The 25,288-nt window shown below is 35.0% G+C and overlaps 1 protein-coding gene across 1 annotated transcript in view; it reads right to left on the bottom strand.

Annotated features, from left to right (window-relative positions):
• Window positions 1–1,890: 1,890 nt before the first annotated feature.
• Window positions 1,891–25,288, bottom strand: part of LOC106473345 — a gene marked incomplete at its 3' end in the record, with an annotated part of 28,441 nt that continues 5,043 nt past the window's right edge. Inside the window, exons 3-7 of the mRNA XM_022401794.1 lie at window positions 24,957–25,012; window positions 14,554–14,761; window positions 7,637–7,780; window positions 4,285–4,429; window positions 1,891–2,039 (exon numbers count right to left, since the gene is read on the bottom strand). Of these exons, the coding sequence (XP_022257502.1) occupies window positions 1,891–2,039; window positions 4,285–4,429; window positions 7,637–7,780; window positions 14,554–14,761; window positions 24,957–25,012 (702 nt within the window). The remainder of the gene's footprint in view (window positions 2,040–4,284; window positions 4,430–7,636; window positions 7,781–14,553; window positions 14,762–24,956; window positions 25,013–25,288) is intronic.

Below are 25,288 nucleotides of genomic sequence, written 5' to 3'. Positions count from 1 at the left end.
ACTTCTATACTCATTTCCTATGCTAAACTTTTCTCTGCCTATTGTTCTTTTTGCATTTAGTTTTTCCTAGCCCTCACTACTGTGTAGTTCTAGTTTAAAATTCCCTTACAGCTGAGTTAATAGCCTTAGCAAAAAAGGCAGCCCCTACTCTATTTAAATGTAAACCATCCATTCCAAAAAGCTCCCTTTTCCACTGAACTGATCCCACAAGTCCAACCAGCCAAGCTACTCATCCTAACCTAAGCCTAGCATTTAGCCATAATGACCTGCTTATAACTTCATCCCCACAGTTAATCCTGGGCAGTATCCCTGACAAAATTAAGTTATGGCCTTTTTCTTTAAATGCCTTTATCAACCCCTTGTACTTATTAATTAGCTCCTCTGACCTACCTTTCCCTACATCATTAGCCCCGACATGCACCACAAAAACTGCATTTCTGGTATCCCCCTTTATTATATCTCCTGCTCTAACAGTTATATCCTCCACCTGGGTAGCATAATCTGATTCTTTTCTCCTTATCTACCCCACAGACTATTCTATCTACATGTCTTGTCAAGTATTGGGATCAGATAAGCCTGATTCCAAATACTGTCTGATTTTTTAACAATCTCCTAAGAGAGTGTGGTGATAAGTCGGACTCACAGTAGTTAAAGTTTTACTATTATAATGACAAATATATAAAAAAACATCCATTTCCTCTTTCAATGAACCATTTTATCACTTTGACACACAAAATAAAACTAAATTTATAACAAAGTTAACAGTTTTATTTTTCTAACAGGGTGGTTGGCCTTTGGAATAGGTTGCCTTTAGATGTTGTGGATTTAAGTGAGTTTAAGAGAAAGCTTGAAAACTATATGAATGACAATGGATGGCTTTAAGAATTAAAAAAATATATATTCATTTACTAGTTTTGCTTCATGATAAGTCTCAAGAATTTTGTGACTTTTTGGACTAAACAAAAATGATAATGTTTTCAAAGTGCTTTTTTGAAGCATGAAACTGTTATTAGATACATATACTTTTGGAAATAAAAACAACTTAACTCCCATTTTTGGAGGGTGATGACATTTATAAGTACATACCTTGACCTCCCTTTTTGGGGGGTAATGACTTGATGTAGTTAAGTATTATACCAATGAACCATTTGCTGGTAGCTTCATCATGTAATATCTCTCCCTTTTATTACTAAATTCATGCCTATCTGTACAAACATAGTATTGCATGGTAAGTATAATCTAGCTTGCAAATTATAAACTACAGCTTTAAAAAATATCAAAATATTTCAATATCAAATTGTCTGTAATTTTGAGATCACCATATAATATTTCTATTAATTACATTCACCAAGAATTGTTTCTTGAGATCTTATGTTACTTGGAAGTTAATGTTATTTTTTCACTGAGTAAATTCTATTTCTCTTTCAAAATATGTTAGATCTATGACTTAAAAATTACCAGTTACATTTATTAATTTAAAACAAAAATCAAATTTATCAGAAATGACTAACTTCCAAACAGTTCATAAAAAATTACTCAGGCTAAGCAATATTGCTGCAAGTCTCACTAGGTCTCAATTTGGATGGTTATGTACTTATAAATTACATAATATCATGCAAAACTTCTCAGCTTTCTGGTGTAGTCTATTTGATTCACAGACAAAGTTTTGATACCTTGGTTTCTAAGTGCTTTGTTGTATATGTTTTTAAAATGTGCAACAGCCTCCACCCTTTTCATTAAATAAGAAAAACAACTTCTACTGTAAATAAATTTATCTTAGAATTGCAAAACTTATACAATCTTAAAGCTAACCTTTTGCATTTTCATATCTGGATAAATGTACTATGTTGAGGTAAAATAAAAAAAATGTTTTTTTTTTATCAATCTTACCTCCACTGAGATATGCTGCCATAAACTGTCTTTTCCATACAGAGCTACAGCAGTTGTAGAAAAACTGTGAAGCACATACATGTTGATGGCAAAATGAGCAAAGGAATGATGACTAAAAACAGACAGGATCATTGGAAGACAAACAGCCTCTGTAAAAGTAATTTATGCAAATATAAAACAAAATATGGTTGAATTTTGCAAGATATACATTCACATGAAAAGAACTGACAAAATTAACTTTACTTCCTTACATAGATGGATTGAAGGAAGTAAAATAGTTTTCTATGAAGCTTTAAACATTTTAAAGCTATTTACTGGCTAAACCTTAAGATTTTCACCCAACTAGAAGTTGTGAACAAGAGTTAAAAGGTGAAATATAAAGTTTATCTGTTATGTGCATTAATCATTTAGCTAACTTACAGACTAATAATTTACACTGAAAATATTTTTTTGAACTTCTGTTTCAAACAGTTCTAGGTACAAACAGCCTTTAAATGACCACGACTGGTTTTCATAACTAAAAGGATGAGTTTGAACAAGGAATGTAAAATGATTAAAGTACATGTTCACTTACAGTACTATCAAATCCAATAGATACTTGTTGGGAAAATATGGTTGGAAAGAGAAAAGGTAGTGATGGATGTAGAGAAGTGAGATTGGGATAAACCTGAAACTAATGAGGAAAGCAAGGGGAAGACAGACAGGCTGCTTCAGTTCGTGATTCCAGGGAATCAGTTACACAGCCAAGGAGTTCTTGATGGAGGAAGAGGGCAAAAAGAAGATCACGAAGGAAGAAGGTTTTTCAGGTTTTTCTTTTACATACGTGTGAATGGGCAGGATTCTTTACAGTAGGTGTCTGTGGCTTGTTGGTGATAAATTTAAACAACAAAAACATGGCATACAATCCATTTGTTTTGAAATAATATATTAAAATAAGTCAAATAATATACAAATGTTTGGTACACAGTTGAATCTGGAGCTTTAAATAATTCCCTTTTACATCAAAAATACACACAGGCTGGTTCAGTTACTTTAGAACCCAATTGACAAGATGAATTATCCTTTTCTATTCTGTTATTAAAATACAATCTGTGACTATAACCCTTTACAAGTCACCACTATACACTCTTTATGACTAAACTCACAATCATCTAGTCTATATATATATATATATCTCTATCTCTTTTCCTTAACTTCCTTTCACATTTTGTTTGTGAATTGTTATAAAAAGTCCAAAGGATGCCTAGAGCTTTTTAAACACTACAAGATAAATGATGCAACAATACTTATTCAAAACAACAAGAAAAATTCAGAAGGTTCGAATAACATGATGTTAATTGACAACACTTGAACTACACCATTTAGTCATTTTTCAAATGATGATAATGATGATTCTTCTTTGAAAAGCCAAAGCGTGTATATGATGATATTTCTCAATGTTTGATTATAATGCATGAGCACTTTGATTCTATTTTTACTGGAGATAAAGTTGGCTGTTCACATACAATGCAGTGTGTGAAGATTTCTTCAGTCATTAAACATTCTTAAGAGCAAATAGCACCCTTGTTTCCTACATTACAAGCATTTTTAAATTATGTAAGTTGTATAAAATAGTAACTGAAAGTTAAATCTTTTCTGTGTCTTAAAGGCACCCTATGATCTTTGCTTAACTCTGGTATCACGTGGCAAGCATATAAAAATATTTTCACACTAGCTTGGACTATAATCACAGGTTAACTGTAGCTATTAGCTGGTACTAATTTTACATCTAGGTAGATTGAAGAAATTTTTATGTAAAGTGTTTTGCTCAAAGACATAATAATTAAGCACAAGTAGATTTGTAACCAGCAATGTTTTGATTACTAGTTCAATGCTTTAACCACTAGTAATATTATATCAAACCTAGTTAGTGTCCTAATTACTACCGAAATCTTCTCATCATAAATCTGCAGTTCTGAGCATACTGATTATTATTTTGCATTATATATTCTATGAGTAAAAATAATAACAATTTTCTGATACTTCATGTGAATGAAGGAACACACAATTTAGCAAATCAATTTTTTATTATTGTTTCTGAAAGAATTGTTTGTTTGTTGAACATCACACAAAACTACTCAAGGGCTATCTGTGCTGGCTGTTTCTAAGTTAGAAGTAATAAACTAAAGGAAAGGCTGCTAGTCAACACCACCCACTGCCAACTCTTGGGCTTCTCTATTACCAATGAAAAGTGGGATTGACCATGTTCAATGAAGGGATTACAACTCACAGATTGTAAATAGAGTACCCTAACCTCCAAGTCAAAACAGATGAGGTATAATAATAATTATGTTCACAAGAAAAGACAATGAAACGAAATGTATACTTCTTTGTTCTGGTAAAATCTTCACTTACTTGAGGATGGGTTTGAACAGAAATACTTCATCAAAAAGGGCTGTAATGCAGGCACTCGCCATAGCAACACCACAATTGCATTTGCACCAATAATTCCCCATGCTACTTTCTGCCCTTCAGATAAACTGTTCCACCACAAGTTAATCTGTAGAAGAAAGTAATTGTGCTTGTAAAAACACATTCTAAGGTCAAAAATAAAATTCTGTATCATAACATTATTATTAAACTTAACATTCATTTACAAGTGACTTAATATTAGTCACTTGCACCTGCAGTACAATAAAAAATTATATTAACTTCTCCATGCCCCATTAACCAATTTATAATCTTTAATGAATATGACAAAGACAAATTTGTATGGCATTTTCCTTATCATTTACTGAGTTTAAGATTAGCTAAGGCACTACTTACCATATACTGAAATACTTTTTAGTTTATAAGATATGAATATATGCAAAATATATTTGTTGAACAAACACAACAATGATGTTTCACAAGTTTCAATAACTGCATGAATAAAAGCAATTTCTGCTGGTTAATAATTTACTTTAAAAAGCATTAAATGGCTAATTAGGTAAGGAAGGAAGTAAAAGATATAAAAGTACCAACCATCTAAACATTGCAACAGTATATTGTTGGTGAATAATAAAGCCTTTACACCAAAGTTATATTCTCACCAAGATAGCTAAAAACATTTAATCAATACTATATATATTTAATTGTATTTAAAATGTTTTTGCCAATTTCATTTATAATGTGGTACTCACATAATTATTTTTGATGATTTAAATATTTTTTTGTTTTAGTTAAGACTGAGAAAGCTCAGTACAAGCTAGTTTAAAATTGCACAGGTGAGACATTTTCATTTTTTAAAGGAGTGGCTTTACTAACAGCAAAACAGAGCTGAGATTTCAGGTTAAGAAAATTTATTATAATGATAGCATCAATAGTTTCTAACATTCTGAGGTGGCCAAAATACAAACATGAATAAAATATAAAACAAAGTTCTATAGTACAAAGTATCTGTACATATTAGCAGTGCTTGCAGGAAAAAGTTTAAACCCAATCAAACTTGTGAGGAAAACACATGACCCTACTGAATTTGATCCAAGATAAACCACTGGTTAAAACTTTGCATTAAAAAAGGATTAAGACAAGACATTGTTTTTCAACAATTTTTTTAATAATTATTTTGTAACAAAGTCCATTTCTTAGAAAAGTTAGTCTTTGACTTAATTTTTAAATAATGATGGTCTTTCATTATTACATGCATTCACAAAAAAGTCTTTTACATTTCTAGAGTGACTTTAGAAGACGTTGTTCCTTAATCGATTTAAGTATGAAGATATTATTTATAGATTTAGCAGACTTTCTATCACACAAAGTATTTATATGTTATATGTTAATAGTAGGGTTTGGCTTATAATTCAAGCAGTACCTGATGGTGTTAATTATTATTGATGTGTTTTGTAAAACCAATACTATTACCAGCTTTCAAAATTACCATATCTTGAAATGACAGCTAATATAACTCCAGAAAATAAAATAGATTTAAACATGACATTTCAGCATATGCCTTTTACACTGGTCACACCATCAGAATTTAGAAGTACTGTTTGATGTTTCAATGACTAACTGAAAAGAACGTTGTAGTTCAACAATATGAAACAACAACTGAATAAGGATGCAACCCACATTCATCAAAAGAAAATTAAGCTTGAATGGTAAAAATAAATGTTAGTAGTTGGTGAAATCCGATTAATTAAACATGAAAAATTATAGATTAGTAATGAAACATTTTTGGAACACATAGGTGCAATTCATTTGCTTAAGAATAAATGAGAAACAACACATCATGAAAAAAGATACTTAGGAAAAAGACTATTTAAAAATTCAGAAAAAGTGTGAGTACGTGATGTATATACTTAAGAAATTTACATCTATTTAAACACAAAATTATCCTAAAACATAATCTATCTATAAAGCACATACAAATATAGGTTTAGATAATTGTATTTTGAGAAAAAAAAACCTTATTTGAAAAAATGAAAGTTTTTATGTAAATTTGTATTGCAATTTTGAATAAAAAAAAAGAAAAAAAAGTAAACCAAAAACTCTTAAAATTTAAATAACAGGCTTTAAGTATAATATAGTACAGCATAAAAAATAGCCATTGAAATAGCAGACCACACATAAATTTAGACAGGTTTATGACATCCTTAACTTAAATTCAGTTTTTAGTCCAAATAAGTATTAAAATATATAGATCATAATATACTTTGGTAGCTAGTGATAAAGAATAAAAAAAAGACAAAGAGATTAAGGTAAAAATTCAGAAAGTCATGTAAAATGATCATTAAACTGCTTATGCTCATATGAATTTCACTTGGTTTTTTTTTCCTGATTTTTTAAGATATCTTGGTTCCCACAGCAATAGAATAGGCCCAAATTTCCACTGTCAATATTTTCTGAGAGGTCGTGCACCCCCCACCCCCCTCTCCCTTGTTTCCACTTGCATTCAGTAGGCATGCTTTTGACAATTTCATTCATTTCCAGCTTTGGCCATCCCAATTGTACACATTTTGCTTTCAGTGTTTACAAACAAGTAATAAGCTAACCACAAATTTGGTAACCTCAGGCCAAAAACAAATAGTTTTGAACAAGAACTTATACATTTTATTTTTATTTCTTTTTATTATGTGCTTTTTAGATTGAATCAATGGAGATTCTTTTGTTTCCCTGTCCATTTTTTTACTGTTACATCTTTATTGAATATTGTGTTCTTAACAATTACTGTCATTTAAGTATCAGTGGGTATAAGTAGTCTGTGACACTGTAAGCCCTTGAAAAAGGCACAAGACATTATTTTCTGGGGTTTAATCATCATTTCAAGATACAGAAAACTTTTTGGGGAAGTAAATACAATTATACTGTTATATGTTATTATTTCAATTGGATTGCTTCATGATTATCAAGATGAATATGGGTGACTGTTCTTGAAGAACATAAAAACACCCTTATGTAAAAAGATAAGGATTAAATATAAAAGTAAAGTGTATTTTCAACAAATCCAAAACACTTAAGAACAGTACATTTCATTTAAAACTACCATACTGAATATAACTTCATTTTAGCAGTAATAAAAACTTAATTATACATAAGCAAGTCCAACATTCAAGATAAATTTCTAAAGCTAGTTTGTCAACTGTAATTCTAATTATACCACCTGAAGAACAGAACATGCAGTAAAATCAAAAATCTGAAAATAAAATGAAAATGGTTGTTTTGCATGTATTTAACATAATGACTTAATTAAAAATATTTTTCAAAATTCCCAAAATATAATTCTTACCTGCCTTCGTAGCTCTCCATGTTTGTAAGATGATTCATTCCCATGTTGCCACCAACTATGTTGTCTTCTTATATAACTAGATGCTAGTTCTCGCATGTTTTCATACTGCCATATTGTTGCCCCCACAAAGCTAGATGCACTAAACTGAAAGAGTTAACTATTTCTTTTAAATCCTAATAAATCTCTTGACATATTCTTAGTCATTTATTTTTCTCAGTTATTGTATAGTTAATGTCATTTATCCAAAGTACATGTTTTTTTATTTTTCATTTAAGCATCATAACGTGAAATATTTAAAAACAAGGCTGAGGAATCCCAATCATTATGACAGCTCATTCCAAAGCTAAAACACCCCCTCAGACAAATCTGTGCAGAGATAGAGCACCCATTTGGAGGACATATCATCTACACCAGCAGAACACCACCATCCTACTCTCAACTGCATGGAGTCTTTATTGTTTATATTGTGTATATCTCATTCAGGAGGATACCTCCATGGTCCACCACACCAGCAACTTGGAACTGGAAAGTAGTAAAGACTCTCGTATTCCAATGGAAGAAACATAGAGAGAAAAATGAGGTGAAGGGTCTGGAGGAGCATTCACACCAGAGACAGTGCAGTGGGTGACCACGAAACCATATTCTGAAAAGCAGACCAAACCCGATTTATTCAATCTGAGGAATGGTAGGGATGGGCAGCAATTCCCTTCTGCTTTACCCATGAAGTCCATGGGTTAATACTCTCCGGAATGGGCGTATTTATGAATCAAATATATCATGAGGAATAACCTATGAATGATTGTGTGGAACACCCCATCTCTAGTTTATGTGATTGTAATGAACAATGTGGATTTTGTGGGCATGGAAATTTTGAAAGTCACATGGCCTTACAGTGCAAATTTAGTTTGTACAATTGTAAGAGACTGAAGTACATCTGGACAGGTCCCACTCACCAAAAAGCGGGATCCTGGTCAAAACATGGGACAGGCCCCTGAAAAAAAAAAAAAATAGAAAGAAAACTTACCAAGTTACATTCTCACTGAAGTCTGAAGAATAGCAACAGGTTGAAGATGATTGATACCCAATGAGGAAGAAAAGCAACACAATGCAGATAGTGAGAGATGAAAGTATGCAATGTGGTGCACAAGCCCACTTGAAGAATTTCCTCCAATGAAAAATGAAGATGAGATGCTAGGGAAAAAGTTTGTTGCCTAATCTGATGGGAAGACACCTGGAACAAATTATGGGAAGATGGAGACAAAGAAGTATAAGCCAACTGAATTAAAAGCTGAACCCAACTGGTAAGGGTGGACGGAGAAAGATCACGAACTGAAGATAGCTGCCAAGGAATGAAAAGGTAAGAATGGTTATTATGGAGGAAGTCATGTGGGCAATATAACAATGAAGAGCATGAATGGGACATAGAAGTCTATCTGGATCAGATCGGGAATAAAGGTGGGAAATGGAAATCAGCGAGAAGAAGGAATTCCCCTCTTACGCTGCTGCAATTTTGGGACAGAAAGATCAATCTAGATAAAAGAGAATATAAGTTCATGAAACGTCGATGGCAAACAAATCTGACCGATGACGTCTACAGGTCAAAAATAGAAAGAAATATGCCTTAAGGGATAAATGAAACATGGAACAAGATGACAAAGGTTCAAATGGAGGTAAAGTAAGGAAGTGCAACACCACAATGACATCCCAATCTGAAAGGACTGCATGCCCTGGAGGTCAACTCATCTCAAAGGAATGCAACAATAGTGATAAGGTATGAGAGATAAAAACTTTATGGTACCAGGAACAACAAAGAGTGTGGGATAAGGCAGCCAGATAACCCATGATCAAGGAGACAGAAGTCCCCAGATCAAATAACCAAGTGAGGAAATCCATAATAACAGGGACAGTGGAACAAGCAGGGAACAACCCAAAGACCAATGGCAGAAAACATTCCACGTATGTTGATAAACCTCCATGGAGGAAGTACAAATGGTTGATGCTAAAAACGAAACTACTTGCTGTGACAAACTGGATCACCTCACCAAGGACCGGATAAAAACCAGGTGTGTGAAGATGAAGGGTAAAAAGGGCTGGATGAACTACCTGGAACTGAAGTTGCCATAGAAGAAATGGAGTTATGGGAAGAGGCAATTGTGGAGCAGATTGGATCTGGAGCAGCCACAGAAACCATGGCTGGGCTGGCCACTAGGGGGCAATCAGAAGGACTTGACACAGAGTGGTGTGAATGATAGAAATCACCCTGGAAAGGAGTTGGATGGGAGAATGCACATATAGGAATTTGTCTGTCCAATCTTGACTGAATGCATCGATAGCCGTTGCAAGTGACTGAGGTACAAGAGACCAAAACTGAAGTATCTTGGTATTGAGAATTGTGGCAAATGCATCCAGGTGGGAGTACCTCACTGATTACATAACCACAGGAAAACTTGAGAATCTAGAGATCATTCTATCAGATAAATTTCTTCCTGGTGGGAAAGATGATCCATGACAAGGTTGAAAGTATCTGGTGAATGACATGCAAGGAGATGAATACCCCCTTCCCCCCCCAAAAAAAGAGATACAATATTTGACCACAAAGGGAACAAAAACTGGTGCCTCCATGGTGATTAATATATGCCACCACCATAGAATTGTTGTAATGGATCAAAACCAGATGACTGCTGGCAAGATGAACAAAATGATCTAAAGCCCAATACATGGCAAGAAGCTCCAAGATATTGATATGGTAAGACAACTGACCTGAAGCTACTTGCTGCTCAACCTGCACCCTCCAGCTGTGAAGTGAAGTATCCATGAAAATCTGGAAATCTGGATGAGTGTTAGGAAGCAGAAAACCTGCCGATGCATAAGCCTTGTCCAACTACCATTACAGATCATCTACAGGGGAAGGAGGAAGGGTAATAGCAACATCCAAGAGATCCCGTGCAAGGTTCAATTGGTTGTGGACAGTCTATTGAAGAGATCTTATATGAGCATAACCCATGGGGATAAGTGCTGCCACAGAAGACCTCATACCCAAAAGAGATGGGACCTCGCAAGCAGTAACAGAGGGAGCAGTAAGGGTACTGAGAACTGCCAGCTCCATCAAAGGGAGATGAAGAGGGGAAGGTTGGGCCCGACTGAGATGTGTGTCAAAAAACATCCAAATAGATACGATATTGGGTAAGAACAAGGAAGAACTTCTCCAACTTGATAAATGAACTAACCCAAGCTGCCTCCAAAAGAAGCACATAAGTGTGCTGGGCAGACTCCAGTTTGGAAGGAGCCAACAGTAGCTAGTCTTCCATTAAATGGTGTGAGCACAACTCTCAATCATGCACTTGTCTGGGAAAAACCTTGACTACTCGGCAAAAGAACAGTGCCAAAGCAAGCCTGAAAGGGAGAGTGTGAAATTGATGAATCATCCTTTGATGAACAAATCAAAGTAGCGTCTCGACAGACGAGATATAGGAATATGTAGATAAGCATTTGAGACATCTACCCTGGTCATCCATAAACCTGGATAAAAAACCCAACTAAGGGGGAGAAACGACTCCATGGTAAAGTGAGTTAGCACCAAGATGTGACTGAGATGAGACAGATAAATCACAAGCTGTCAGCTTCCGGGTTTCTTGGGGACCACAAATAGTCTGGAGTAAAACCCTGGAGAAGGATGAACGACAGGTTTGATGGCATTCTGAAAGAGAAAATCCTGTACTGCCTCAGACAAATGCTGACTTGTGGTAGGATCCTGATGCAATGAAAAGGAAATGGGCATCCAAGATAATGTGGGAGAGGAGAGGAAGCTGTTGAAGAACCCAAAGATCCTTGGTGAACTCCCACCATTTAGGAATAAACTCAGGTAAATGACTCCCCACCGGACCAGAACAAACAGGGTAGGCACCGATACTGCTGGTGGGATGACATTCTGTGTCAAATAAAATGATGAGAGGAAGATCCCCTGGAGGAAGAAATAGGTAAAGAATGGGAAGGATTAGGATGGGAAACAAAAATAGGGGATGATCAAAGCTCAGAGTGAAACAAACGACCAACCAATGAGGAAAGAGTTGACTGTCGTCTCACTGATTCCACTCTGGATTCCAAAGTCACTGTAAGATCTCCAGATACTAACCTATAGAGAGAAAAGTTAAGTCCCTACATGTGCAAAGAAAGAGCCAAATTGACAAATGGATCAATGTGGATGTAAGTAGGGCAAATGTTTCCCCCAAAAACCCTCAGGATCTTGGTGGATCACCTCAGAGAGGAGGTGGATGGTGGAAAAGTACTGTAGGATAAAGGCGAGAAAATTGGGCATTGGATTAATGAACAGGATAATCAGGGCCTGCCCTTCAAATGGGTAAAATTGATTATAGGTGCTGAGAATCAAAGAACAAAAAATCAGCCTGATTGTAGGCTAAAGCAAACTGATCCAAAGCCTGTGGAGGGTGAAGCATGCTAGCACCATCAAGTAACTGAGACAGAAAAAGATATTCATAGCATATCAAGATACCTATTTCATGAGTTTGAAAAAACAATCATGTTCAAATTTCATAACTTTTGTTAAGTTGCACTATATATATATATGTATATAGCTGGCTGCTGAATTTTTAAGTTGAAACTGTAAAGGGATAATATTTTTCTGATGTCAAGGGTGTATTAACAGAAAAAAAAAACTTCCTTTACTCACAGTGAAGCTTTATAATTATTTTGAATAAGAGAATAAAGGTTTTAGGTGATAAATTATTACAAAAATAAATAGTTAGGAAATAATAAAGGTTAAATGTGGGAATGGTTACTACATTTGAGCACAAAATTTTCAGTGCCCAAATCCAAAAAATCATGTCATGAAAAAGTTAATCTAGAAAATATATCTATATAATAATAATAAACAAAAACAAATGAAAATATTGCTTAGGATTTTTTCTCTGTATCACATCTTTTGGCATTTTGTCTTACCCCAAAACCTATATGAGTAGGTGCAAAACATAATATTTAAAAATACCTATAAGTTTTTTAAAAGTATCTATCAGTTTCTTTCGATTAAAAGTATCTATTAGTTTTTTTTTGCTTCAAGCATCTCCTACGACCCCAGCTCAAATTCTCAGCAAGTTTCTGCTACTTTATTTCTTCCTGTAATGTTGCTATAGACATGTTCACGCTGACACAAGTTGTAGACATAAGTTCAAATACAACTTTTTAACATAAACTCTGCAACTAAATTTAAGCCTAACTTCAAATAGAATATTTCAATACATACATGTAACTTAGCTACTTAGCTTTGATAGATAAGCAAACATGCAACACACTGAACACTCAGTAATTTTTCATTAAATTTCTCACTTTGACATTCACTAAATGAAATGAGCTGTTACTTGCATTTATAGATAACTTACTATCTAGTTCTTAGTCAAATTTACTAGATCTTAATGTCATGTGCCTTCTAAATAACATTTATATTAAAACACTGAAAATATAGCTTACAACACTGTATACGTGAGGATGTAAATATTCAAACAAGTATGTTTCAATACTTTGTAAGACTAATTTAGTAAAGTGAAAAACACATCACGTAATTTGATTCTTTGTCATGCACTCAAATGTGTTGTAAAGAAAGGAGAATATTATGTAATTTTTCTTACATAATATTGTCTTATGAACAGAAAGATGAAGAATGAAGTAGCAGAAACGTTAATTCAACGTTTTTAATCTTATATGTTGCCACCCATTTAATGGAACTTTATGGTTTACAGCTGTTGATATAATAAGATCCAGAATGTGAGTGCAAAGCTCTGCCAGATATAACATGTATAGTGAGTCATGTTGTACTAGGACAGTTACTATATATGCAACCAACTAGCACCTATGTTCCGATAGTACAAAGTTGCTAAAATTAAGTTCAGATAATATTTTATACAAAAAGTACTTTTGAAGATAAACATTTTACCTTCATAAAAGGTGAACTTGGAACAATTTAATCAGCTCATCCTCAATAAAAGAGGTTTACATTTAAAAAAAATTTAATTAACAGATAACGTCTCACTTTAACTTACCTTATTTTATTGATTGCATGAGTTTTTCAACTAAATTGACTAAAACTGACAACTGCAATATGTATTTGAGGGTTTTCATGCAAATACCTAATTTTAGGATACCTTCAGGGGCAGACTGGACTTTAAAATTTTATTGAGAAAAAAGCTAAAGAGGGAACACAAATTTGTCATAAAAGTAACAAAAATACATACTTAAGAAGTATGTGTAATTTAATGTTAATACACTAGTCATATACAGTCCACACAATCAGTAATGTTGAAAACACAGAGGAGTCCTTCCCAAGATAGGAAAGATATTCTTCAATAGAAATACTGTTAAGTAAATCCTTTTCCATGCACATCATTATTGGAAAAATTAAGACATTAATTTAAACGTAAATGTGATGGCAAAAGAAAAATAATTATTTCTCTATTGTGCAGCCACAAAAGAGTGTTCTTTTCCAATGGTGCCTTGAATACTAACTCTTTGACTTGTGAATAATTTTTTTTTAAAGTTATTTCCTGAAAATCCCTACTAGTTTTTTTATTGATTTAATAAAATATATAAATTAAGAGAACAAATATTAATGTAATAAAATCTCACTTTTTTAATACAAAATTCAACAAACTCAAGTTGGAAAAAAAATAATACGGTAAAAAGTGTAACTGCACCTGCTCAATACCATCAAAAACAAGTGTTTTATCAACAGTTCCTCTATATAATTACAAGTAAATGTACAATAACAAAAATGCACAAATGACAGTAGGAAATATAACTTTCATAAACAATGTTCTAGTTCTATTTCACATTTTACAGGTACAATGGACTTGAAATACAATAATTTTCTTATGTGATAAAATAATGTAAATATGAGTAAATTTACTTACCCCAAGAGTGAAAAAGAATGGTTTCAAGAGTTGTCTAAAACCAGCTCCTTTTCCTTCTGAATCATGAAATGCAGTTAATCCAGTTTGTTTCTTGAAAGGAAGTCTTCCTGACCCACTAGGCTTACTTTGAAATAGCCTTATTAAATAAATTTGTTTCTGAACTGTTGCATTGTTTGTGAAGCTAAGATTTTTAGAAACAAATGGAACACTGAAAAAAAACAATAAGAGAAATGGATTCCTACCTAAAAAATTCAGTTTATTTTTTACAAATATTATAACAGTGTAGTTCAGAAATTTCAAAAATAAATTTATTTATTTTTATATTGTACATCCCAAACATTCATCTCCACCAGATTTCAGATGAAAATTTTATTTAACTTTAGAAGATTTTAAGTACACTAATGCAATAAATTCAGATGGAGAAAAGATCCAAGATGAACCCCCAAAAGTACAGATAGAGGAGTTGTTCAAAAGCAAAGAGAATCAATGAGCGGATTGAAAAGACCTAATTTGCATACTTTGAAGTTAGGCTATTCAAAACGATAAAAGATACGAGCAGATGTAGTGAGCATCTATTGAGAAGTAAATGACAAAGTAAGACAAGAGAATGCTAATTGTCTTAAGAAAGGAAGACAACAAGAAGCAAAACAAGCAGCTAAAACTGTAATCAAATTCTGATGGCATACTTCTCCTGAATAGGAAACCAGCTAGGTGAAATACTTGTAATGAAATAAATGAGGTACGAAAAATTATCTTTCAATTTAAACAATGAGGAAGATGAGCACAATGGGTTAAAGTGTCAGAGGAACATAAGAACCACATGGAAATAAAATATCAGTGAGACCAGTAGTTAATGAAGACTACAAAGTTGATATTTGATTTTGCCTAAATGAATTAGGAAAATAAGAATAGCTAATAATGGGGTAAGAAAAGAAAGACTCAAAACAAGAAAAAATCATAGCATGCAAGGCAAAAAACTGACAATAAGTCAAAGTACAAGACCACATGGAAGATCTCCCTCCAATAACCAATCTGATGGTCTGAACTGGAAAAGTAATATGAGAAGTGAAATATAAAGTCTAATAACATTTTGCTAGTTTTTAAAAGCATCAGTAACTACCTGAATATCAGGAGGTGAAATAAATGACGATACAAGTACTGAATAGTCTGACATGTCACCAGCACAGCATCCTCAGGTGTAAATGAAATTGGTTCAAGATTTAAAATAGAATGTACCTAAGAGTAAAAAATAAGAGGCCAGCAGAAGCTAGATCGTGATTGAGGATAGCAGATAAATCATGTTCTACAGACACTGAAAATGAAAAGACATGAGCAAATGATAGATTTTGTTGAAAGTAATGAGGAAATGATGGCTGTTATACAAATTGAGCACTCACACAATTGTAAAACCCACTAGAGATACCAATATACAATTCAGTATTAATGGTCCAAATATATTAGTCAAAATGGTTTGACAATGTAACAATGGAATCACAATGTATGATAGAAGCAGATTGTATGAGTAAAGCCTCCAAAGGTTTAGAATTTCCAATATTGTTGGAAATATTTGCACCAGAATTAATGCTGACTTCCAAATACATTGTTACAAAGTTAACAAGAAAAATCTGAATTATGGCAGGAAAGCAGAGTTTATGTAAGGTGGGAGAGTAGAGCATGTAATATAAGTAATTTCCTTTACATATAGTACATGCTCTACTATACGTAAAGGAAATTAAGAATTTCTGAGTCACATTTTGTTGATAGCATGAGTGTAAACTCAAAAAGGAATGGCTTACAGTACTGTAGAGGTAAAACTACCTGATTTGAATTTTGGATTCAGTTTTTGTTTATGACTGCCTGGCCATATAAATTTATTTTATGGTTTAATTTTGATTTTCACTATTTTCAATTATTTCTGAGTTCATTATATTTCATATTAACTTACAGGCTACTGGTTTTTGTGTATCCTTTTGTTGCTTGTTTGTTTTGAATTTCGTGCAAAACTACATGAGGGCTATCTGTGCTAGCCATCTCTAATTTAGCAGTGTAAGACTAGAGGGAAGGCAGCTAGTCATCACAACCCACCACCAACTCTTGGGCTACTCTTTTACCAACAAATAGTAGGATTGACCATCACATTATAACGCCCCCAATGGCTGAAAGGGCAAGCATGTTTGGTGGGATGGGGATTCAAATCCGCGACCCTCAGTCGAGTGCCCTAACCACCTGGCTATGCCCAGCCCCCTTTGTTGCCTTCATGTATGTATTATGGAGTCTTGCATGTGATATGATTACAGCATATTATGACCTGTATTTAACTTTACAATATGGTTGTTCAGTTTAACTTCAGTGTTTTCGGCTGGAAGACCCTGGGATAAAGAAGAATGTATTTTTGTATCCAATTGTTACTAATTTAGACTCATGAACTAGTATGGAATATATATATATATCCAGGTATATTCATATAATTTTCACTAAATTTTCAAGCAGGTGTTCTGCATGTAGTCATGACATTCTCCTATACTGGACATTAGGATGTGAATAATATGTGTTAATCCATCTTACTTAGAAAAAGATTATAAGTGGTAACAGCTCGAAGAATGTATCACCATGACCCTGTGTCTATGTCCACAAACTGGTATGATTGGGGGGGGGGGGGGTCTCCCCTATATATGTTATCTGGAATAGTTAGTGATGTTCACAGCTTTGAATTATGGGATACCACACTTGGGCCCTTTGTTCAATTTGTGATGTACCATAATTCATTCTCTTTGTGTCTTGTGTAGATGTAAATAATTCTTGTTATCCTTGACCAGTACGTAACTATTTTTGAAAGCCTCTCTTTACACCAGCAACCATACCATATATCGGACAAAAAACTGGCCAATAAGTTAAAATACACAGTTATTCATTGTGAATAAAAATATTGCTTTTCTTGTTCACTTGTGTTTCCTTTGCTATTCATGCAGTACATTTCAATTAATATGCATTTTTGCAGATACCTGAATGCTACACGAATAACAGATTTTATGAAGTTTTCTACACCAAATCTTAAGCAAGAATTCTACACATCGTTCACATTAAGATTACACTGATCTACAAGTTAAAACAAAATTCTATTAAATGTTTAATGAGATGTTGTCTGCAACTTCTGCTGACAAAAGATGTTCAAACACTAGATTATTCTTTTATTTTAGCCCACTTTGCAGGGAAAAAATGTATTTGTAAAAGATCTGAAATTTATCATTTTCTTAGAATGAAAATAGATTTCCAATAGATACTTACCTCCCTCACATAACAACTTTTACTAGATCTTCTACTGCCCTCTAATGTATTGAAATGTTTCTCACTTGATGCACTAACCTTTCTACCCCATAAGTTCGAGCTGCTCATTTAGCATGCATAGAGCATGTGACAACCCTCCACCGATAGGGGCAAGACATCCTTCTAGAGCAGCTGGCTCCCTCTGTATTATTCTACGTGTACCTCCCTTTCAAGATTATGCACATAAAAAACATAATAACACCAGAAGTGAGACAGAAGGATGGGAAGTGAGTGGTGGTAACCATCTATTGGAAAGCTATTTTCAGTGTAAGAAAATTATAAATTCTGATATGACATACACATCCTCTCACATAATAGCTAGAATCCCACATTAAGTTGGTGGAGGGACAAGTGTATTATATAAAACGAAAGACTCCTGTGGAAAGCATCCGTACAGAATTGAACCTGGGTGCTTCCTAACAGATGGGAAGCACACTTTTGGGGAACTGCACCACATCTGGAATAGGTATGCTCTTCGTCATCAAAGAACTAGAGCATCATAAAATGTGCAGAATTGAGGCAGGGACTATTAAATGAAAAGGCCTCAGAAAACAAAATAACAGCATATATCCAACCTCAACTGTACAGATGAGGTTCCATATCCTGTCCTCAGTATTATGAGGTGGAGTACTGTCCAAAATAACAAAAGCAGTATTGTGGTCAGGACAAGCAGACCATGAATAATATATACATCTACCCCAACAATAAGTAAACAGTGTGTTATACTGCAAGCAACCAGAAGTATGATGAGAAAATAAGCAAACAGGAACTTCCAGACAAACTTCCAAATCAACAATTAGAGACAGGAAGTACAACAAGCCAAACCTAGAATTACAGTGCCGTGTTTAAGCCTGAACCCAACCATAAAAACAGTGAGTCATCCTGAACCCAGTATTACAAACAGTAAAAGAACAAACTCAACTTAACCATAAAAGCATGGAAAAAAGCCCTTGCACCTAGTATTACAAGGAGGATGTGGAACTTCTGCTCAACCATACAAACAGGGCATCGGACACCAGTATTACAAGGTGGATGAATTCCTCTGAGCTCAATCGTAGGAGCAGGTAAATGAAAACATCCTACAACCAGAATTAATGAGAAGGGGCATCTACCAGCTTCAACTGTAGGAACAGGGCACTATCTACTTGAACCTGGGTTTTACATAGAAGATCCAGCTTTGGCTGGTCTAGCTCCCACCTACATCAGCACCTCTGGGAACAAAACTCCAGTAGGCAATATGAGTGATGGGTTCCCAAATTTGCCCTTTTCTAAACTGAGTGTAGTGATATATAATGTTATGATATGTGGTCAGCACTCATGAGGACCTGGGAAGTGGCAAGGACTCCCAAATTTCACTCAAGTAAGGGAGGGATAAAAGGCAGTGGGGAGACCAGAGGAACATCACACCTGAGAAAATACATTGAATGACCACAAACAAAGCCCTATTTTGCAAAGCAGACTGGTCTTGATTTATTCAATCGAAGGAGCAGCAGGGATGGGCAGCAATCCCTTTTGCTTTATTCATGACAGTCCAAGAGTGTTGGTTCACCAAGTACTTAAAAGAATACTATATATAGAGAAATATATACACACCATTAGGTAAGCTACTAATACGCATGTGGAGCACCATAACTCAATAGAGAGTGTTATAACTGTAAAGGTATATGGTGCAGTTTTTGAGGAAAGCATACCTAACCAGGCAACACTTGCCATTGAGCAAGTTATCAAAGAAAAAAAGGAAGACCCTGGAATAAAACAAACAGGAAAAGACACCCAAGTTATGGTTGAACCAGTGCATGTAAAATTGCCAAAAGAGACAGATGATATCCATCAGAGAAGGATACAGCTAGGTTGTACATGTAATGAGAGACAAAAGTACGGAGAGTAGTACACATTCCCACCTGGACAATCTCCTCAAAGGAGGACAAAAATGAGCAGCTAGAAACCTGTTGAAATGTCAAATCAGAAGAGATAAGACATGATAAAGAAGAAATTCTTTCAAGGAGAGGGAAGAGTAAGCCAATTAAATAAGCTGATGAACCCAATTCATAAGGGTGATGGAGAAAGGTCACATGACACAAAAGGGTTCCAGGGTATAAACAAATGAGACCGGGAGCCACAAAAGGAAGTTGGAGAGTGGGAATGGTGGGATGGAAGATGCCCAAATGAGGCTGACAAAGGAGAGATGAAGACAGAGGTAGGAGCCAAGGAGACAACACTTGGAGAAGGAAACAAAGCTGAATCAGCCAAAACTGAGCCACCAAGAGAACATGACATAGAGTGGTGTGGATGACAGGAATAGCTTTGAGGAGGAGACATATAGGAGTGAAGGCATAGATGTGGAGGTTCCTCCACTCCTATCTGAAGACATCCACACCTAATGCCTGAGGATGAGGAAACAAAGACCAGAAAGATGGCAATCTGTTGTTCATATGAGTGGCAAAAGCATCTATGTTCAGAGTACCCAGAAGAGAGCATAGCCACCAGAATACCTGAGGATCTAGAGACCACTCCATGGGAAGGACATTGTGTGGTCTTGATAAACGATCTAGAATATGGTTCAAAGCACCAGAAAAAGACAAGCAAAGAGCTGTATCTGGTGCCTATGAAGAATATGAGCTCCAGAGTTAGAAAACAAAGAGATTTGGATTTGGTGCCCCCTTGTTTGGTGATGTATGAAGTGACTGTGGAGTTGTCGGAATGCACCATAATCACCTTACCCCTCAGAAGGTGGAGGAAATGAGAAATTGACCAATGAACAGCCAAGGGATCTGAGTTAAAGTTTCATCGATTGTGAAATTCTCACTGCAAGGAATGCACATGAGCACAACTGAGGGGCACTACAGCTTCCAAGGAAGCCAACTTCCCCAAAAGAAATGGAACCTCTCGAGTTGGCAGAGAAGGACAGAAATGAGCCTTGACAACCAACTGTTCCATATCCTGAGGAGGTAGTGGAGAAAGCTTGGCCCAACTGAGGTAGAAATTGAAGAAAACTCCCAAGTGAGCCAAGTACTGGGTAGGAGAAAGGATGGATTTCTCCAGAAGAAGCCAGTTGTCCATATAATGATGAGAGACTGGAGACCCAATGAATGAAGATGGCAAGCAAAAGCTCTGGCTATACAACAAAACACATATGGGGTTGAGGCAAGCCCAAATGGAAGAGCCTGGAACTGGAAAACATGCTCTTTATGGATGAACCAAAGAAGCAAGAAAAAGAAAGAGAGAGAAGGAAATGTTAAGATATGCATCCACTATGTTGAATTTGTTTATCCACAGACAAGGAGTGAAAATCCATGGAAGGGCAGAAATGACTTCATGATGAAATGAGGAGGATCTAGAAATTGATTGAGAGGGGTGAGGTCAATGATTGGTCTCCCATCCCCAGTTTTCTTGGGGACAACAAAATGTTGAGAGTAAAACCCCGACTGGTCAGGAATCATGAGGTTTATGGCATGTTTGTGAAAACGTTTGCTCACTGCTTCAGACAGGTGAGCACTAGAGACCAGATCCCTTAAAGGAGGGAAAAGGCTGTAGTAAAATACAAATAATAATGTATTGAAAATCAAAAGCAAGTGAGAAACACATCTGACTCATAGTGTGTCGGGCTCCTATTGGTGGAGGGTTGGCACATGGTCTATGCATGCAAAATAAGTAGCTCAAACTTGATACACTGTCTTGTACAATTATACTTAATTATTTTTCAGAAGCATAAATTTATATGTTAATGCAACAAAGCTTCCAAGACAATACCTCATCTCCATACACAGAGCAGCTAGAATCCCTCATTGAATTGTTGGAGGGATAGGTGCAAAATTTAAACCTAGATGAGCTCCCTTCAGAAAGTACTCCATGGGAGTAAATAAGTATGGCAAAAAAAGAGTGTAAGAAGCACCAATAGCACAGGTATTTGAATGATGGTGACCACAGGTGAGGAGGAGGAAACAAGTCTTAGGAGAAATGTGGTATAAAGAGCAAGAAAACAACAGCTTGAACAGAGCATGTATTAGTGCATGAACTACCACATCGAGGTCTCAGTCAGGCATGAAAGTTTGGCAAGGTGGACAATGAAAATGGAAGGATCAGAACAAAGTGAAGAGGACATAAAAGGAAAACACCCTGTGATAATGGTAAAGGTGAAATGTAGTGTTTATGTGCACCCAATAGCCAGCAATGGTGGAGACTAACAAATGATGGTCAAACAGCCAAGTGAAAAAGTCAGAAAGGTAGTTCACAGTAAGGCAGATGAGAAGAAGAGAGAGACAGATGAACCAATGATGAAAAACCCACCACTTACACTGACAGACGGTACAAGTAAAAGGCTACACAACTGGAAAGTCCAGCCCTAAGGGCAATGGACAAGACAAATCTCACATATAAATATGTAAGAATGATACATATCTGGATGAAAAATGGATGTGGGAGTTTGAAACAATAGAGAGGGGCACATATGATAAAGAAAGGGGAGTCTGTATGTTAAATGAAGAAGCAGAGGTAACAAAGATTGAACTGACCAAAGAGGTGCCACCAGTAGGAACTGGAAAGGAGTGTCACATATCAAGGCAATGATCTGAGGAAGAAGTCAAAGAGGAGAATATGCATATGGAAAAGGTGAGACTAGTCCTGGTTGAGAGCATCGACAGCCAATGCCAAAGGATAAGGAAAAATTTATGACTTTTATATTTTTAACTTGTAACTTGGCTTGTAAAAATGTCTAAACAAGATGGCATCATTTGTGTGTGTGAGCATTAGTAAAAGAATTTGTGCATGAGTGTCGTCCTATAATAACAATAGAGCACCACGGAGACATGTTAGATACTGGCATCAAGAATAAAAGACAAAGAATTTGAAAGGAAAATTAAAAATAAACTACAAGTGAAAAGACAAAAACATGAAATTATGCATATTTAAAAAAACAAGTTTCAAAAGACTTCTACAAAGTGCTAAGAGATACGTATATATTTCCATTTTTGATTTTAAACATCTCATTGCACCATATGTTGATGATAACTAGTTAGTGAGATAGTAGAGAAAATGGAAAATAAATATAAATATTTACCTTAAAAACTTTTGATATTCATTCAGGAGGTTCTAGAGATTATGCAAATGAAATATGAAAACTGTAAGATAACAAACAGTATTTTTATACTCAAAATGAAAATCACATTGCATGTGAACTATTCAGAGTCCGAGTGCAAATAACTACATTAAATAAAGAATGTTTTTTTATAAATAGTGGATAAAATCAAATTTAATATCTTATTTTTCAGAAACTACACACATTTAGGACATTTCATGTCAAATTTAAAACAATTTCATCCACTAGTTTCGTTTTTGTAATGAACTTTCACAAGAGTTACACACCTACTTACATTGTAAGTAGGTCATCGTCATTGGAGTTAAACAGAAACGTGTTTTGGCTCCCACCTTATTTAGTATTTTCTTCTCTTTGTTGCTCCAATGTGCATTCAATGGAGTAATTGAAGGAATTTATTTGCACACTCAACCCAGTGTTCAACTCTTCAACCATTCACATCTCAGGGACAAAACTAAGATTCTTTGCATCATGCTAAGAAAGTTTGCTGATGTCACTCTTGTAGCCCATTCAGTGAATGACTTGCAGACACTTATCAATCACCTTGCAAAAGCCTGCAAAGAGTTTGGCCTGACCATCAGTATGAAGAAACTGCAGATCCTTGGGCAAAATATTGAAACACAGATACACATCAAAATTGGAAACAAAGAACTTGAAGTAGTGAACTCATTTGCACATCTGGGTTCTACCATCATAAAATGAAAAGCAATTTGGACAGTAGAATAGGTAAGGTTGTATTAGTTATGAACATGCTTAACAAACATGTGTGGAAAACAAGAAACTAAGAACCAAAACTCAAATCAAGATGTATCAAGCATGTGTGGTTAGTACACTGTTATAAGGCAGTGAAAAATGGATCTTATATGCTATGCAGGAGAAGCGATTAAACACATTTCACATGCTCTGCATTAAGAGAATATTGGCCATCACCTGGAAGGATAAAATGACAAACTCAGAGGTACTACAGCTGGATGGCATTCCCACTATGTACCAGGTTCTTAGCCAGTGTCAGCTGCATTCCCAAAGACTTGTTATATGGTGAGCTAGCAATTGAAAAAAACCACCAGGATGCCCCATTTTCAATTTAAAGATGAGTGAAAAAAAGAGATTTAACATCACCTAAAATCAGTCTCAATGAATGGGAGACACTTGCTGAGGAGAGGAGTGCTTGGTGCTCTCCTGTCAGCAGTGGGCTAAGAGATTGCAAATCAAGGGTAGCAAATAAGGCAGTACAGAAAAGAACTCACAGGAGGCTGAGAAATACTAACCATTCCACCTCAGCACACCATCTTCAAATGTAACAAATGTCTTTGTCAGTGCACATCCCAGATGGGACTTTAAGCCACTGTAAAAATTGCCTGAATGACTAAAACCCTTAAAAATGTGCACAAAAAAACCTATTTTCTCTCTAGGTAGACAAATGCCTACTACTACTTATGAAAATACCTAACAAGAATTTTTGTGTGATTTATTGTTGAAGCAGAAACAAAATATACAATAAGTGATGTATGGTTTTATAAGTCTCCATCTGAAAAGCATTTTTCAGACAGAAAAGTGTGGGTTGTTTCCAAAAAGTAATGAAAACACTGCATAATCAAAACCATTACTAGCATGAAAATAATCTGCTAAGTGAACAGTTAAAATAATGGAACAGCTAAATAAATATAAAACAGATAAATTACACACTAGCAGCAAAAGTGACTGAGCAACAAAGCTGTTAACTACTGCAAACAAGTCATAATAACATACCATTAACTTAAAAGAAAAATGCCATTAAGGGAACTAAAGCACTGGCTAACTCTGACAAATTGTGTAGCTTTGTACAGTTTTCAGGATTCATTATCTTATAAAATAATGTTTAGTAGCAATAGGGAACCTATTCATCCATCTAGACTGTTCTATCCTCTAAACTAAACTATTTAAAAAAACAATCCTAAAAGCCAGGCCTTATCATTAATATAGTTATCAAGCTTTCTCTTAAACTCACTTAAATTTACTGCTTCCACAACATCCAAAGATAACCCATTTCAAAGTCCAACCAACCTGTTAGGAAAATAAAACTGTCATTCTCACCATTAAGTATGAAAAAACACAATGCATCAACACTATCAATGCCCTTTACAATACTAAACACCTCAGTCAGATCCCCTCTAACTCTTCCTTTTTCAAGAGAAAACAATTTGAGAGGTCTTAACCTCTTCTTGTATGACAACCTCAGTCAGATCCCCTCTTAACTCTTACTTTTTCAAGAGAAAACAATTTGAGAGATCTTAACCTCTTCTTGTATGACAACCCCTCTATCCCAGGCACCATTCTAGT

Source organism: Limulus polyphemus, unplaced genomic scaffold, assembly GCF_000517525.1.
Source record: "Limulus polyphemus unplaced genomic scaffold, Limulus_polyphemus-2.1.2 Scaffold6099, whole genome shotgun sequence".
Classification (NCBI taxonomy): Eukaryota; Metazoa; Arthropoda; class Merostomata; order Xiphosura; family Limulidae; genus Limulus; species Limulus polyphemus.
This window is presented reverse-complemented; position numbering and strand designations above follow the sequence as displayed.